Raw genomic sequence first — 15,992 nt, 5'->3', positions numbered from 1 at the left:
TTCTTTACATATTTTTTTGCTTCCAAAATTTATTGGATCAAAGAGTAAGATGGCGTCTGTATGGTAGTACTTTTTCCCCTTTTGGTAAGACTTGTAGCACTAAGACAAGATTTCTAACGGAATAACAAATGACCTATTAAATATATCAATTTAGGAAAGTTTTAAAACATGAAAAAGGTCAGAAAAAAAAAAAAAAACTATACTATATGAGGAGGCTAGTTGATCGTCGAGTCCTAGATCAACAATGCTTGCAAGGTAAGGAAAAAAGAAATGTAAAGTGACTTATCGGTGATCCAACAGGAAGTCACTTCAATGCTTAAATCTATGAAGGGCTTTGAGAAGGAAAGTAAGCAAAGAAAATATGAGTGTTTGGCAAGAAGAATGAGGGTACCTCTCTATGATCCATCCCCTTCCCTTTTATAGAGTGTTTTCCGTGCACAGTCAATTGAAGGAGAGACTTGAGGCTAACAAAATCTAATTATGTGGCCCCTATTCTCTTAGTTCATACTTCTATCATTTTTTAGTTGTAATAGAATGCCAGTAATTCAAGTGATAAAGGCCAAGATACTATGAATACATCTTCTCTTGATGCTCTCTGCACCTGCTTTTTACTTATTATAAATCTGGTACAGCCGACCTATTCGAGTTAGGTTCAGCTAGCCTAGAGCCTAGATTAAGTCAAGTTTGGTTGGTCTAACATAAATGACATTTGGCCGGCTTGAATGTTTTATTGCCAATAGGTTGGGCTTAATTAAGGTCTTATCGAAGGTAGGCTGGTTTAATAACAGGGAAAGATTACTCTCAAGGGTATATGGTACACCACTATATATATATAAAGCATATTCTTATCTAAGACCCATAATTGTTATCTCTATTCTTCAATAAATAATATGGGTTTTAAGAAAAATAAAATAAAATATTTTTAAAAAAAGAGAGAAAAAAAAAAAAAGAGAGAAAAAGAATAATATAAAGAAACTATAACACCTTTCTTTTTCATGAATACATCTTGTATTGAGATTTAGACTAATCCTTCAAGGGAAGTTTGAAGGTAGGGTAGGGACGACATCCAAATAGAAATGAAAAATCAAATCCATCATTCATTTCTTGGGCACTACATTTCTTTCGTTATCCCATCTTAATCACTGTTGTGAAGTCCACAGACAGTCAATTATTTTGTTATTGAATATGACTTTCTCCCAATTTTTTTTTTTTTAATTTTTTTTTTATTTATTTTTTATGGCATTCATTCGTTATCCCATCTTAATCTTAAGCTGTGCAGTACATTGGCTTTCAATTATTTTGATCTCGAATAAGACTTTTCCCCACTTTTGTTTTGGTCTATGTTAGTAAGGATTGTTAAGTCTATTTATTAGCAATCTTTCTGAGGATGGGTCTCCCCTTTGTATTTTGTCTTCATGTAATTTTTCTAGCGGAGAAACTTTACAAAACCCTCGTGCAACTTCCACTCGTTTTGACATTTTCCCTTAAAGTTTAAAAACTCTCAGTTAAAGATATCGAATTTTTAATTTTTTTCAATTATCCCCTTCCGTTAGGCTTTTCCATTAAATCTGATCAAAATTTCAAAAATACCCAATTTTTTTTATTAAAAAAATATACCTTTAATTGAGAGTTTTTGAACTTCAAAATACTGAAGATTCAAAAAATAAAAAAAGACAATTATATATATCGGTTACATATCTATTTATGTATTTTGATAGTGCTTTCGTATTACCAGTAAATTAGTTACTGTTTGCTCTTTCCTTATGCTTCACCATAGTCATCATGGAAATATTATGTTTTTCTTCACCTGCTTATATACAATTAAGCACTTTTTGTCTTCTAACAAAACAAAGCAAGAATAATTAAGTTCTTACGTCATCTTGTCATTATCTTGTCCTTAAATATTGCATCAATGAAAACGAAAGACTTCTTACAAAAATAAAAAATAAAAAAATAAAATAATCTTGGCACCACCATTTCTATTAAGAATATGATTTTTTTTAGTTCAAATGAATTAGATAATATTCAGTTAATTATGGTGGAAGGGTATTTTTGTCGTATCATTTTTTAAAATGACAAAAACATATATTCACTATAACTAATTGTATATTACCCAATTTAAATAAAATTGAGGAGGATCATAATTCTTTCCGTTAGGTTGAGCCATTTCAATAGCATAGACACAGTGTCTTCATCCTAGCCATTGGATTTGGATAAAGCACAAGGCCAAATCAATCATATTAGGTGCGATTGACTTGTCCTCTCACATTAGGCTGTTCATTAGCAGTAAGGCTGTTGCTAGTGATATTACAATTGCTAGGCATGAAAAGGACACGTGTGAAAATGATACTATAACTTTTATTATAAAGTTAGTGGAAACTTCATAAAATTCTCTTAAATTCTATTTGTTTTGATACTACTCCTACAAAGTTTAAATAACTCTCAATTAAGGCTTAAAAAAAAACGCCTCAATCTTTACAATTTTTTATATTTATTCTTTGTAATAAAAAGTTATGGGTATTTTAGAAATTTTGACAATATTTGATAGAATTGGGTAATTAAAAAAAATTCAAAGTTCAAAACCCTTAATTCAGAATTTTTGAACTTTTTCGAACGGTACTTTCAAAACAAGTGGAAGTTTATGGGGGTTTTTGTAAATTTTTCTCATAAAGTTATTTACAAATTGATATGACAATCTTCTTAATTTATCAATTATTTCACTAATTATAAATTATTAAATTAATTTTTAAATCAATTTATAATAAAAATTGTAGCACCCAAACAGTTCCCTTAGGAATAATATTAGGTGAATTTGGAGACAAAGAAACATGAACCTACTTTTTCTTTACTTGCATGACAGAAAAATGTGCTAATGGAACTTACTTTTTCTCTTTAAGGCATGAGGAGAAAAGGGGTTGGAAAGGGGGGGAGGGATCTAGAAGCTTATATTTTAATTACAAGATAAATATTTCATATAATTACAAGATTAATTAGAAGACACTCTTTCTTGAAGTTAGCTTCAAAACAAAACATTATACTTTCTTTCTTTCTTTCTTTTTTAATTTGATGAATAAGCTTTATTAAAAGAAGAATAAAAACACATGGAAGGGCTATACCAAAGCAATAAGTCCCCACCAGCCTTCAAAGGGAGGGAGAACAACTTGGCCATGGCCTACAACATAGAGTGGCAGCCTTAAAATAACCTCCTAATTAAGCATAAGAAAAATCACTTATATAATTTATATTATCAGAACAAACCTGACAACAAAAGAAAATTAATTAAAATCAACATGAAACAATATTTATGTGATCTACTAAAAGAATATCAACCTAGCATATTGATAATCGAAAGCGCGATAGCAGAGAGCTGAAAGGTGTCGTTATTACTCTTTGTTAACGGCGAAACGATGCCGTCCTGTTCACTGAATCCGTCCTCGCAAGTTGTGGCAGCGTCGATGACAGAACTCACAGCGATGTTGGCATCTTGATAGCGCCTACCCTTGTAAGCTTTCAAGGCCTTTTTCAGAGAAGGAATGGCGTCTGAATAAAGTTCAAAGCAGTCATTTAAGCACCCTTTAACAAAAGGGTCTAAATTTTTCTTCTCCAAGAGCTTCTTGATGCGGTGCCTCGTCGCTGTAACGTTCTGCTTCGTTAACCTGATCGAGATAGTGCCGAGATGGCGGAGATTGGCGCAGCCGCTCTTCGGAACCGCTTGGAGGGAGGTTACGCAGAAGTTGTAGCTGAGGTTCGGATCCTTCTGAGCGCACATCTTGCAGGTTTCATGGATGAGATTGTGGCCGTTGATGGCGTGGAAGAAGAAGAAGAAGAAGAAGAAAAAAGAGGTGCAAAGAGGCCTCATTATCTTGTTGTGGGGTATTTTCTTGGCCTTATTACTTAGGAGAATGAAGGATTTATAATTGTGGAGGTATGGGTAGTTGATGGCAGTTTGGATAAAGCTTTCAAAAGATGTGGGAAAGAAGTGACTTTGTGCTTCCACAAACTGCTTGAAATTTTGTATAAATATCATCGAGCGTAATCTAGTAGATCCAAATATCCAATGAGGAAGACGTTTACGACACATATAAACATGGGTCCCATGTATGGAAGAACCAAACATATCATCATGAATATGGTTCACGTTAATTGTTTTTTCTGGAATGAGTTTTTGGAAGCGGAAAACACAAGGGTTTGTTTGTGTATGGTAAGTTTTAAGAAAGGGTTTTGGAGATTTACCCATTTTAAACGAGGCTTTAAAAAGAAATTGAAAATCAACCTTTATATATCAAAATTTGTGAGAAGTTTTTCTCGGAGAAATTTTTTTCGACTTAATCTATAAAAGTGACATTTGTTCTCTGAACATGTAAAAAATACATGTTTTTTTTAATAACAGGGACAAAATTATAATTAATTTTATTAAAAACTCATGTACATCTCATATGTTATTAAAAAAAATGGACATATGTGACTTTTATAGACTATGTTGAAAAAAATTCCTCCAATCTAGTTTGGAGGAAAACTCTATCTTGGAGAGAGTTTTTCTCCAAACTGGGTTGAAGAAACTTCCTCCAACACAATCTATAAAAATGACTAGTGTCATTTGATCCTATGAGATGCACATATTTTTTTAATAGCATGGACAAAATTGAAATAAATAATATTAAAAACGCATATGCATCTCACATATTATTAAAAAAAGTGACATATATTATTTTTATAGACTGAGTTGAAGGAAAACTCTGTCCTATTTTAAGAGTCCTACTATTTAATAAACTGTTATAAAACTGTGATGATGTGACAGTGAAAATGATACTATGAAAATGATATAAACCTTGAATATAATTCACCCTTAAAAACCCGCTTGTAAAGAGGGAATAGGAGAGGAGCCCGTTAATGTTAAAAGACAGGCAAAATTATCTTAACATCAAAATTGAGACAATTTTGCTCCTCATATTATTTGCACTAACGGGCTACTCTAAATTCATATAAAATTGAGATGATCATTCTCTTGTAAAAAGAGGGCATCAAAAAACTTATATACACATAATTAAAATTGTATTTAAAGTATAGAGAACAATTATCGTATAACTGAAAGTATTCCTTTTTCTTTTTGGGATTACGAATTGTTCTGCACGAAACTATCCATTTCTTTTAGAGTAATATCTTCATCTCTCTATCGACAACAATCAACATACATCACACAATTGAACTAGTGTGTCCTATGTTTTTCTTTTTTTGTTTTTTTTTGGACAGCTTAGATTCGGACTTGAAAAGCATATTTGGAAGAGGACAAAGTTTTTTATTTATTTTATTTTTTTCCCTAAGCTGGTCGGATGAATTTTCTTTTAACTCAGGTCTATTCAACTGATATGAAATCAAAATACATGCCAGTATTTCGAGAAATGATTTTTTTTTTTTTTTTTCTCCCATTGATCATCTTCCCTCCAACAATTGTTAATTCACCATTAAATTTGTAAGACCTAGATGAATTTGATGAGGGTAGGAGGAGGACCAACAACATGTCTCGAGTATTTCTCACATGCATTTTTTTTAAACTCAACCTATTAAACTGACATAATAGTAGTCCTTGTTATCCTATAATACTGATGTGGTAATCCCAATTAACTTTTGAATCAGTCATTTTTTTATTAAAATAAAAAATAAAAAAAAAGCAAAAGTCAAAACAAAACATTGGTTGGAACTACCGCATTAACATTACATAATTGTGGGATAAACAAGTGGTTTCTAGTGTGTGTGTCTATATATATTCTAATTGAAAAGGAAAGAGGATATAAGAAGGATCTTTCCCATTCTTGATCCTAATGGAAGAAAGAATGGGAGATCATCCTATAGGAATGCAACAAACACTAGGTGGGTATAGCGGCCCATTTTGCTAAAGCATGTGCACGATAATTGGCACACCTAAAAATTTTTAAAGCATTTCAGCTTTAAAAGGAAGAGAGCTGAAGTCTCAAATCAGAAACAATACGAGCAAATTGTCAAGTAGCAAAAAGATGAAGCTGATTCACAGCTAAAATAACTAAGAGAGCATCCCCTTTAAGCATAAAAATCCTAAAACCGAAAGAAACTACTAGTCGGGAGGCAAGGAGGGCAACAGAAGCTTCTCCTTAAAGAATATCGGGGGAGAAAAGCTTTTGTGTAAAATAATAACCTTCCAAGAAGGGTAACTAATCATAGTTGCTGCCACAGCAAAATTTCCACAGATAGCTACATCAAAATTCCCTTTAACACTTCCTGGCTGAAGAGGAGACCCAAAGAGAGGGACGGGTTGAAACCTGCCAAGCCGAGATATGGTACTCATTAGTACGTAATCTAGTATTACTCTTTGAAATTGTGTCTAATAGAATGAGGATGCTACGTACCATATAATCATGTCACAAATAAGCACCAAGAGTTTGAGATATGGAGACTACTCAAAAGTTTAATAGGCTGGGTTTGAATGCGATATAATGATAGACAATTTTTTATATGACCCGTAAATCCCAACACGAACCCAATACAAAAGTAGAGGGTTAGGGTTGAGGTGTTTAACCCGTTTAATTAAATGTGTTAAGTTAAAGTTAACATATATAATCTTATATACATATCTCGACACAACTCAAATCTAACACGCAAATACGAATTGCGACCTCATCTCGAAACACAAAAGCCCATTTAAGTCTTATTTACGTTAGACTATTTTGTTGCAATAACATCAATTAAACAAAACCCCCCATAGAATCATCTTCTTCCCATTCCCCAAAATACCACCAAAGCAAAATGCCAAATCTTATAAACCCCTAAAACAAAAAGGCCACCAAGAAAGGCATAATTGATGATAACCCTAAAAAATGCAACAGATACAAAGGAAACAACCCAAAAACCCCAGCCAAAAACCTCACCAAAAACCCAAAACAACAAAGATAAAGGAAACAACACAAATCGTTTCAAAAAATGCAACACAGATAAGGAAACCCACTAAACACCAAAAGCCTCGCAACTCAAACAACCAAGCCAAACAGTAGAGCGAGAGAGATAGTCCAAATGGCGAACCTAAGGACGGCAATGGACTCAACATTCTGGGACCTGAACGTGTCCTCGCCGCGGACCCTGGAGGGCGCGGCCCGGACCGTTCCAGGCGAGCCGTTTCCGCTGGACGGGGCTCGAGCCAGCCGAGCCCTCCGGATTCAGCAGCTCTCGCTGCTGGGAAATGGGTTTCCTCTGGGGATTATTCCCTCCTATGGCCCCGCTGCTCACAAGGAGTTGGGCTCGTTTTCTCTCCAGACTCTCTTGCTCAAACACGCAACTTCTAGGTGGTAAGTGGTGTGATGAACCTCTTGTCTCTTGGGTTTTGTTTGGTTTCTGGGAAAATGTGGGGAATGAGAAAAGGTATTAAAGTTTTAATTTTTAGTTGAGTGGGTTCTTTTTTTCTTCCATTTATTATGATTTTTGAGAAAGAAAAGAGTGAAGAGATAAGAAGTGGAAAAGTTCTATTATTTTCGGCTGTTTACTCAGTAAAAACATTATCACTCTGCTTTCTTTGGAATTTGTTTTGATATTTTGGCTTAACTTGGCTTAGTTGAATTGGTTGTTTTAGGGGGAAAGAAAACATAATTCTCACAATGTTTTGAAATTGGATGAATAAGAAGTTTCATTCAACCAAACTGAAAAAGTACATGAAAGCTGTTGGAATTTGTTTTGATATTTTGGCTTAACTTGGCTTAGTTGAATTGGTTGTTTTAGGGGGAAAGAAAACATAATTCTCACAATGTTTTGACATTGGATGAATAAGAAGTTTCATTCAACCAAACTGAAAAAGTACATGAAAGCTGCTTCAGCTGTACAAATCACAAGCAGCTTAATGTGTGCAAATCATAAACATTGGACCAGAAATTCCATAAATCGCATAATACAGATGGTCCTGACTTTCCAACCTGCTTCATCATAAACTGCATAAAATCTCTCCAGTATAGCCGCTGTTTGCTTTAATATCCCTTGTTGTAAGTTTGGTTTTAGAAGCTAACCATCTAATAAAATGTATACTTAGGGATATTTTTTTCTTTTTCATACCAATGAAGTTTCATAGATTGACAATGGGCAATTGAGATGAAATTACCTCCTAATTCGTAGTGCAATTATGCTTCCCTGTAATCAAAGGACTCCAAATAACTGCATCATCTTGTCTTATCTGCACTTCATGGAGTTTGCTTTGAATCAACACTAAATCTTACAACCTTTCTGGAGGTAGAATCAGTTGCCATTCTAATTTTTTAACAAGAGTCTATTTGGATTCCAATCTCCCCTTATAATTAAATTCCGCAATAGTGTTACTTTTGTTTCCATTAAAATTGAAAAATATTTTCACCAATGACTGCTTTCAATTGATCCTTATCATTATGTTCACTGCAATTAATCGTCTTAGTTACAGTATATTGATGTTTGAAACGTATTTGAAAATTCAAAACGATCGAATTATCTCATGATCTTGTCTTGACCTTTTCCACTTTTTCAATTCATTGTTCTTTGCTCATAATTTCTTATGTTCACCTTGACACATTTTGTCTGCATTGTTTTTTAGAATTTATTTGTCAATGATGTAAGTTTTTGGAAATTGACATCCTCATTCCTTGATCATTTCTCCAAACCAAGAGATGCATCATGAGTTAGAAATGACGATCTGAACTTGTTAAAAAAATTATTATCTATCAATTTTGTCAACTAAGGATATCTCTCCGCTCCTTGAATTCCTACATTTATTGTATTACTAATAGGCACCTTACATAATAAATGTCTGCACAGGTGGCTTGGATTAATTGGGCAGTTCCGTCCAAAGAAATTAATTTCTTCTATTAAAGCTGAATTTTCTGATATTGATGATTTGGAGTTCCCGGGATTCAAGGATGTGGCAAAGCATTTCATTGACAAAGCACTCTATTCGTTTGGATTATGTTCACAGCTTTCCTTGACCCCTTCATCATCCTTATTGTTGAGCACAGAAGGACATGGTGAGAAAAATGGACGCCGGCACAAAATGATGCTCTTTCAAAAGGCACGAATAGCAGCCATCTTTTTATATTTATTTCTTAAATTTTATAAAATATCATACAGAATCGCTCAGTTTTCTCTTTCAGTATAATAGTCTAAGTTATTCCTCTACCTTGCTTCTAGTAGTCTGTGTCTTCTTTCTAAAATAGGTTTCCCTAATCAGGGATATATATATTAATATATACAGGAGCTATTGAGTATTTGGACATTGTATGGCCTCTGTATAGCAACCTGCTTTAAACATTCTTAAAAAACTTGTAACCATTTTTTCTAAACCTTTAATGTACATTTGCAGCTCCCTCTTCATGATCTTACCTTGGAGGCGGCATGGCCTGAGTTGTTCATTGACCATAAAGGACGATATTGGGATGTGCCTGAGTCCATATCATTAGATCTGTCATCACTTGTTTCTAAATCTGGATTGCGTTACCGCGTTGGTTTACACAAAAATAGTGGCCATCCCAAGGCACTTAATGCCACAGATGGTGAGGCACCTTTATCTCTAATGCCTGGATTATGTGCAAAGGCTGCATTTTCATATGAGAAGAGCCGGGACTTTTGGAGAGAGGAGGAGAAAGAGGAAGATGTCACAGTAGAGACAGACAAGGGTTCATTTTGGCGACCTTCATATGATGTGCGCCTCAGAGAGCCACATTCAGCTATATCTGGAATTATTGGTATGTTCTGCCCTAAGATGTTTCTATTTTTCGGGTAGCGATAAGTTTATAACTGGTTTTACTTGTTTTGCGATATAAAATGAGGTGCAACCTTTTATCTTTATGATGCTTTTGATTACCAAATATACACTCCAGTATCTTTTTTCTATTTATTTTTTTATCTAAGAAAGTAGCTTGGTAAACATTATAAATGGGAAAGAATTACTACATGTTATTGATAATGGAATTGTCATAAACAGAAGATAGAATGCACTATTCAATGATATGGTGAGAACTGTAAAAAATGTTTGGTTACTTAGTTAATCCAAGTAGATACATGTGCTTGTGTATTTGTTGCTTAAGATACAACTAATTTAATGCATGCAATTTGAAACGTGTAATCATTTACCACAGTCAAGTGGTCTCCAACCCCGCATGCACGGATTTCAATGTTTCTGAAATGCTATTGGGCATGATTAAACTATTTTGTCAATTCAATGTTGGAGATTATGAATTACTAGTCAGATCAGGAAAACTATCTTAGAAAAGAAACAAAAGTAACCACTTTCTTACCCATCAATCAATTTCTAAACACTGGGCTACCATTAGCCAAGAATTTATCTTGAATTAAGATCTTTTGGCTCAAATATTTCCTGGCTTTGCCAACCATGCCATCTTTTCACCCATATTTGATCAAAATACTTGGAGTTTCATGCTTTTGTATTAGATTTGGTAACTAAGGGACTATGGGTGATTGATATAAACGCATAGTCATTTAGATTGTCTGTGTTGTTGTCTAACTTAATTCCACATAACTCAAAATCACACAAAACATTTTACTTAAAGAAAGCCAGTTTCCCATTAATTAACTTTTATAGCACTACCCCATTGATTAAAAAGGAAAAAGAGAAAACTTTGCCCCTTTGCTTAGGTTTTTATTTTTATTCTTGCCCCTAACTGTCTAATAGGGACTTAAGTAAATATAATACTGATTGGATAATCATGGCCTCATGATATGGCTTAAAATCTGAATGAACAATTATATAATTAGACCCTTTTTTTTTTTTTAATTAAGCACGGTGCAGAATACGACAGAATCAAAAGTAAACAATAAAGTGCACGTAATTAATAGCAAGTATTAAACCATGGTGCTCAGATTACCATTTTTTTTTCTTTTATTGTTAGTAGAGAAGCTTTCTATGTAAACTTTTACTTGTTTTCTATCTACTATTAACACAACTTAGGTGGCGCCTGTGCGGCCTGGTTTGGGGGCAGAGAAAGCTCAGTGGTTGCTGCATCAAGGGGAGATGATGACATTTCTATAAATGCTAAGAAGAGAAGTCCATTGAGCGCAGATTTATTTGGTTCGGTTTGCTATACTTTCCAGCATGGAAATTTCAGAAATCTATATGGTGACCTGACCAGGGTAGATGCTCGCTTGGATATTTGTTCAGCATCAGCTTTTGCTTCAAGGGTTCTCAATGGCTTGAAGAGGTCTTCCGTTGATAGCGTAGAAAATCCGGCCTCTTCCCCGAGGCTCAATTTGATCTTTCAACAGCAGGTATCCCAACAATCCCAAATCCCAATATTTCCAATCCCACCCCTAATTGGTTAAACACACAACATCCGGATACCTTTGGCAAATTATTACTAACACATATGATTCATGGTAAAACATTGAAGCCAATTCTATCATTCTCAATAAGTAGCTCAGCTTGAAGCCAGTTTTCTATGCTAATTTTTGGTTGAACAGATTGAAGTCAATCAGACAATTCTCATTGAGACTATGTTTTTGCAGGTTTACGGGCCAATCGTCTATCGAGTAGATTCTAGGGTTTTGCTGGATTATTCATCTGGGAGGCGTGGCCCACATGTAGAGGATTTCATATGCAGCTTAAGTTACTCATTGAGGCTTCTAAATTCGGGAAAAGTTGTTGCTTGGTATTCTCCAAAGAGGAAAGAGGGGATGATTGAGTTGCGCCTATTTGAGTTTTAACTTGTATTTTTTTTCTTTGCTTAATGGCTCTGGCTGCTTGGCCTGAGAAACTAACATTTTCAGCCGGAAATTGACTGCAGAATTCTCAAGGAGATTTTCTTCCATCTATTTAATATTGCCTCTGCTTGTAGTGTCTCTGCATGCTTCTGCCCGTGCACGACAAACCAAAGCTTCCTTAAGGACACATTTTTTCTAAATCGGTTTTGAGAAAATTTTCTCCAATTTATTTCAATAAGCAACAACTGTCATTCAACATCTTTGAATTTCTCTCAAAAATTAATGTTTAGGTTCCAAAGTTAGTAGAATTGACTCTTTTATATATATATATATATATATATATATATATATATACTTGAAGTAAGTTGAAGAAAATTTCATTCAAATTGATTTGGAGGAAATTTTTTTCCTTTCCATGATTATGCATAACCACAAGTTTACGACTCTCACATGCACCTTTAATATTCATTTATCCTTCAACATCACTCACCCATAAATGCAAATTGTATTGGGAAGTAGAATTTTTAAGGTCAAATAAAGCTATTTAGAAGGAAAAAATAAGGGTAAAGTCCACTTAACCTCCTCAAACTACCACCTCAATAACAATCTACTCTCCAAACTATCAATTGCGACAATGCGATAATTTACTTCTCAAACTATTAAAACAATAACAATGTATCCCCAATTTTAAAAAAGTGACAAAATTACCCTTACTAAAATAAAAATAAAAATACTAAAAATTAATTTTTTTTCAAAATTTTAAGAGTATTTTTGTCTTATTAAAAATTATATAGGGGTAATTTCATCATTTTGCTAGCATTGAGGAGTACATTATCATTGTTTTGGTAATTTGGGGAATAAATTATCATAATTAATAGTTTTGGAAATAAATTGTCATTGACATGATAGTTTGTAGGAGTTAAGTTGACTTTACCCCAAAAAGAACTTCAATTTTAACATTTTTTTTTTTTTTTCAAAAGTAGGTTTTGATCAATTTTAGAATAAAAAAGTCCGAAAAAATATTTTTAAACTTTTTTTTACCAAATATTCCTTTTTTTTTTTTTTAATGGTCTAGCATAGCATTCTAAGTATTAAAAGCAACACAATCTCAAACATGCTTTAAAAGTTTGCTTCCAATCATGATCGTCTTTCATAGCACAATTATTTTCCCACTGCAAGGTAGAATTCTCATAAGAAGGCCAAATTTTGATTTCCACCCTGCATAAATTACAGTAGTACGAAATTCAACATGCCGGATAATTCTCTACTACAGGGTGTCAAAGAGATTGATATGCAAGAAGAAAGCATCAAACTTGAAAGAAAGTGCACAGGAGAGAAATCTTAGAGATTGCTACTCAACCACAGCCAACAAGTCACTTGATCTACAAAAGCAATGCTTAGCATCCGTTCCCAAATCCACCTGAAATAGCACCAAAGATTTTTTTTTTTTTAATTTATGATGATAACACTAATTTTTTGATTGGTAAATAACCACACATCCCATGATAATGCTAAAGGTGACAAAAACTTCAACAACAACAACAACAATAAAGGAAAACGGACTATTGGTATATGTAGGCAAGTTTGCCTATGCCTACACATGACACCATTAATAGATAAGCTGCAGATAACTGGACATCAATGTTGGCGAATATTCACGACATGGCTTATTACATAGTTATCTGACCAAAAAACACTACTGTGACTAAATGATCATGAGCAGTCAAAATTGGACAGGTTATCCAAATATCAAAGCCAAAGGATTAAGAGATGCTGTGATAGTTGATACCCAAATTTACTCTAAATCATGGAGATAAAGGCAAACAGATGATTTCGCCAGAAGGTAGCAAAAAGCAACCGCAGCATGTCATTTGTATTAGATTCTCAAAATAATTTCAGGCTAGACCAAAAGGCTTCCTGCATTGTTATTAAGAATATTTACTGTCTGACAAAATATGATCTAAAAAACTCTAATAATCACAACCCTTTTCCCCTAATCCTTAAAATCCATATAATTGGTAATCTCAGTCTTTAAGCTCCAAGTAGGGTAGAAGTAATAAAGTGCTTAAAACAAGGATTAAGAAATGTCATCAGTAAATGTCATGACAACTCATTGCAAAGCACCATGTTATACAGCAGAATCAGCACAATACGACTAGTCTCTACAACATCAATACTCTCCACATTTCGCCATCCTCAAAATGAGTAGGCAAGTAAGCCTAAAATTATTTGACAGCACAACACACTTCGAATTGAAAATCAATGACAATTATAAGGACTCCAGTTTTTGTTCAGAGCACGATCATAAGAAATAGTACAGTTGATGACAATTGTTTCCCATGTATATCATTTGCAAAGGGACATATGATAACTTCACATTAAAATAATACTAACCTCATAGGCATTTATATCTGAGAAAAGAACCTGCAACAAAATAAGCATCACCCCATTTAGATAATAAGGCAACCAACCAACCAAACATTTCTTAGAAATTATATAATTAAGCATCGGAAAAAGTTCATTCATCAGAAAGTTTAGGGCGCCAGAAGCATTAATGTTGTTTCTGGCAACAGCTGCTCGCTGCATAATCATTACCAAAACTGAACACGTTTTGATTGCTTACCTTCTTTCCAGCCTCCACTTCCCCAACCTCAGCACCAACAGAGAGAATCTGAAACATATATTATATTGCACGTCAAAACATCTAGAGAAACAACTTATTTTAAAAACAGAAAGAACAGTTTTCACAAGACAGCATGGGTTGGCATTTTGCTTACCTCTCCCATAAGATACCGCTCAAATTTAACAGCTGATTTGGGCAATAAAACTCCACCAGATGATTTCTGTAGCATAAGACATTTCATCCATCAACATGACAGCTTACAACAGATCATACATGAGTTGCTTATTTATACAATGCAGTACTCTTGGCAACCATTACTTACAAAGCCTATATGACAACCAATCAACTCACAACCCTGTACAAGTATTATGGTCACTATGTGAAATTTGTTTATTTTTTTCGTATACCCTAGTAAAATAAATATCATGGACTGAATGATCAAAACCCAAAAATTTGTTGTTTTTCCATTCCTCCCTTTCTCTACCGAAATAATACCAGCTCATACTGGGCTAATGGCCAAGAGATCATGTCCACATCAAATTTTTCAAAAGATGCTCTACATATCATATATTGGAATTTATCCATACATGCAAACCTAGCCAAGTCCATAATAGAGAGTTCAGTTTCACTGGGGAAATTAGATAGGAAATCAACCCATGCACCTCCATCCATAAAAGGATGACTTAAAGAGGTTGTTGCACACTACTTTTAAGTTAAATCAATCAGTTTCAAGTATAAACACTTGGGGGCCCATTTCAAGAAGCTTCTGTCAGCACCAAAAGTAAAATTTCTGTGCACTTACAACACACAGGAAAGTTCTTCAGTGCCAAAAGAGGCTGCCAAAATTACTAGAACTATCTATTAAATCCCACATTGCCCTAAATTACTGATTTTACCATCATATATTTTTCGATACAAAACAAGTATGGGACTTTTCAATAGTATTGTGGACATTAGGTGATGGATTTTTAGTAGTCTTGTCTCTTCTGTTTCTCATATAGAGGTGTTATCTTTGTGATGCTTTAGTTCTTTTTCCATATTAGTATCAAAGTCTCTCTTCTTGTGTTGAATCTGTACAATTATAATAAAACTTTTGCAGCGATAATCTCAACAGAAATCACCTCGGGCAGCTGCTCAAGACGAATTAGAACTCTATCAGCCTGTGGAACCACCTGCAACACAAGGTTACCACCACTAAGTATCAAATTAAAAACCCATATAATTTTTATGCAGCAATATACAAAACCCAGATAATTTATGACACAAATATACTAACTTTGAATTCAGCACAGAATATATATAAGCCTATTTGTGTATAAAAATTAAGCAAAAATAAATAAATAAATAAAATGAAAATAATAAACCTTGGTGGGCTCCCATTTCTTGGAAATTGCGTTGACTCTCAGAGAGCTTCTCTGCAGACCTGTTCATGACCCAGATGGAAAAACATTCAAAATGAATTCTAGAAAGGAAAATTCCCAAGAAAAATGGGAAAAAAAAAAAGGAAGTGAAATTTAAACGGATTTAACGTGGTACCTAGTAGTCTCTGGTTAGAGAGAGAGGGGCTGTTGGTTTTGTACACAAAGGGTTTTGGTACAGTGACGAAAGTGGAAGCCATGGATGATGGATAAGAAACGCAGAGAGAAATGGAGGCACGCAGGTCTGAAGTGTTGGTTTG

General features: G+C 34.1%; 3 protein-coding genes across 3 annotated transcripts; 1 reads left to right on the top strand and 2 right to left on the bottom strand.

The window, feature by feature from the left end:
- Positions 1–3,210: 3,210 nt before the first annotated feature.
- LOC132167063 (putative invertase inhibitor) lies at positions 3,211–3,986 on the bottom strand. Its single transcript, XM_059577957.1, has one exon. The coding sequence runs from the start codon at positions 3,857–3,859 to the stop codon at positions 3,326–3,328; it is 534 nt and encodes a 177-aa protein (XP_059433940.1). The 5' UTR covers positions 3,860–3,986; the 3' UTR covers positions 3,211–3,325.
- Positions 3,987–6,776: 2,790 nt separating this feature from the next.
- LOC132167779 (protein TRIGALACTOSYLDIACYLGLYCEROL 4, chloroplastic) lies at positions 6,777–11,829 on the top strand. Its single transcript, XM_059578804.1, has 5 exons — positions 6,777–7,313; positions 8,797–9,046; positions 9,338–9,719; positions 10,943–11,259; positions 11,497–11,829. Exons 1-5 carry the CDS (start codon positions 7,042–7,044, stop codon positions 11,692–11,694), a joined length of 1,419 nt encoding a protein of 472 aa, XP_059434787.1. The 5' UTR covers positions 6,777–7,041; the 3' UTR covers positions 11,695–11,829.
- Positions 11,830–12,806: 977 nt separating this feature from the next.
- LOC132188474 (10 kDa chaperonin 1, chloroplastic) lies at positions 12,807–15,992 on the bottom strand. Its single transcript, XM_059602937.1, has 7 exons — positions 15,851–15,992; positions 15,679–15,737; positions 15,436–15,486; positions 14,469–14,534; positions 14,315–14,362; positions 14,086–14,115; positions 12,807–13,111 (listed from the first exon to the last, which is right to left on the bottom strand). The coding sequence occupies exons 1-7, from the start codon at positions 15,930–15,932 to the stop codon at positions 13,043–13,045; spliced, it is 405 nt and encodes a 134-aa protein (XP_059458920.1). The 5' UTR covers positions 15,933–15,992; the 3' UTR covers positions 12,807–13,042.

This window comes from Corylus avellana, chromosome ca1 (genome assembly GCF_901000735.1).
Source record: "Corylus avellana chromosome ca1, CavTom2PMs-1.0".
In the NCBI taxonomy this organism is placed as follows: Eukaryota; Viridiplantae; Streptophyta; class Magnoliopsida; order Fagales; family Betulaceae; genus Corylus; species Corylus avellana.
The sequence above is the reverse complement of the archived record's forward strand: the minus strand, read 5'-3'. Positions and strand labels throughout refer to the sequence as shown.

Coding starts and splice junctions, on each gene's coding strand:
- LOC132188474 (XM_059602937.1), bottom strand. CDS start 15,932: ATGGCTTCCACTTTCGTCACTGTACCAAAACCCTTTGTGTACAAAACC. Junction 15,738..15,850: donor CTCTAACCAGAGACTACTAG/GTACCACGTTAA, acceptor GGTCATGAACAG/GTCTGCAGAGAAGCTCTCTG. Junction 13,112..14,085: donor CAGATATAAATGCCTATGAG/GTTAGTATTATT, acceptor GTGCTATTTCAG/GTGGATTTGGGAACGGATGC.
- LOC132167063 (XM_059577957.1), bottom strand. CDS start 3,859: ATGAGGCCTCTTTGCACCTCTTTTTTCTTCTTCTTCTTCTTCTTCTTC.
- LOC132167779 (XM_059578804.1), top strand. CDS start 7,042: ATGGCGAACCTAAGGACGGCAATGGACTCAACATTCTGGGACCTGAAC. Junction 9,047..9,337: donor AAATGATGCTCTTTCAAAAG/GCACGAATAGCA, acceptor GTACATTTGCAG/CTCCCTCTTCATGATCTTAC. Junction 11,260..11,496: donor ATTTGATCTTTCAACAGCAG/GTATCCCAACAA, acceptor ATGTTTTTGCAG/GTTTACGGGCCAATCGTCTA.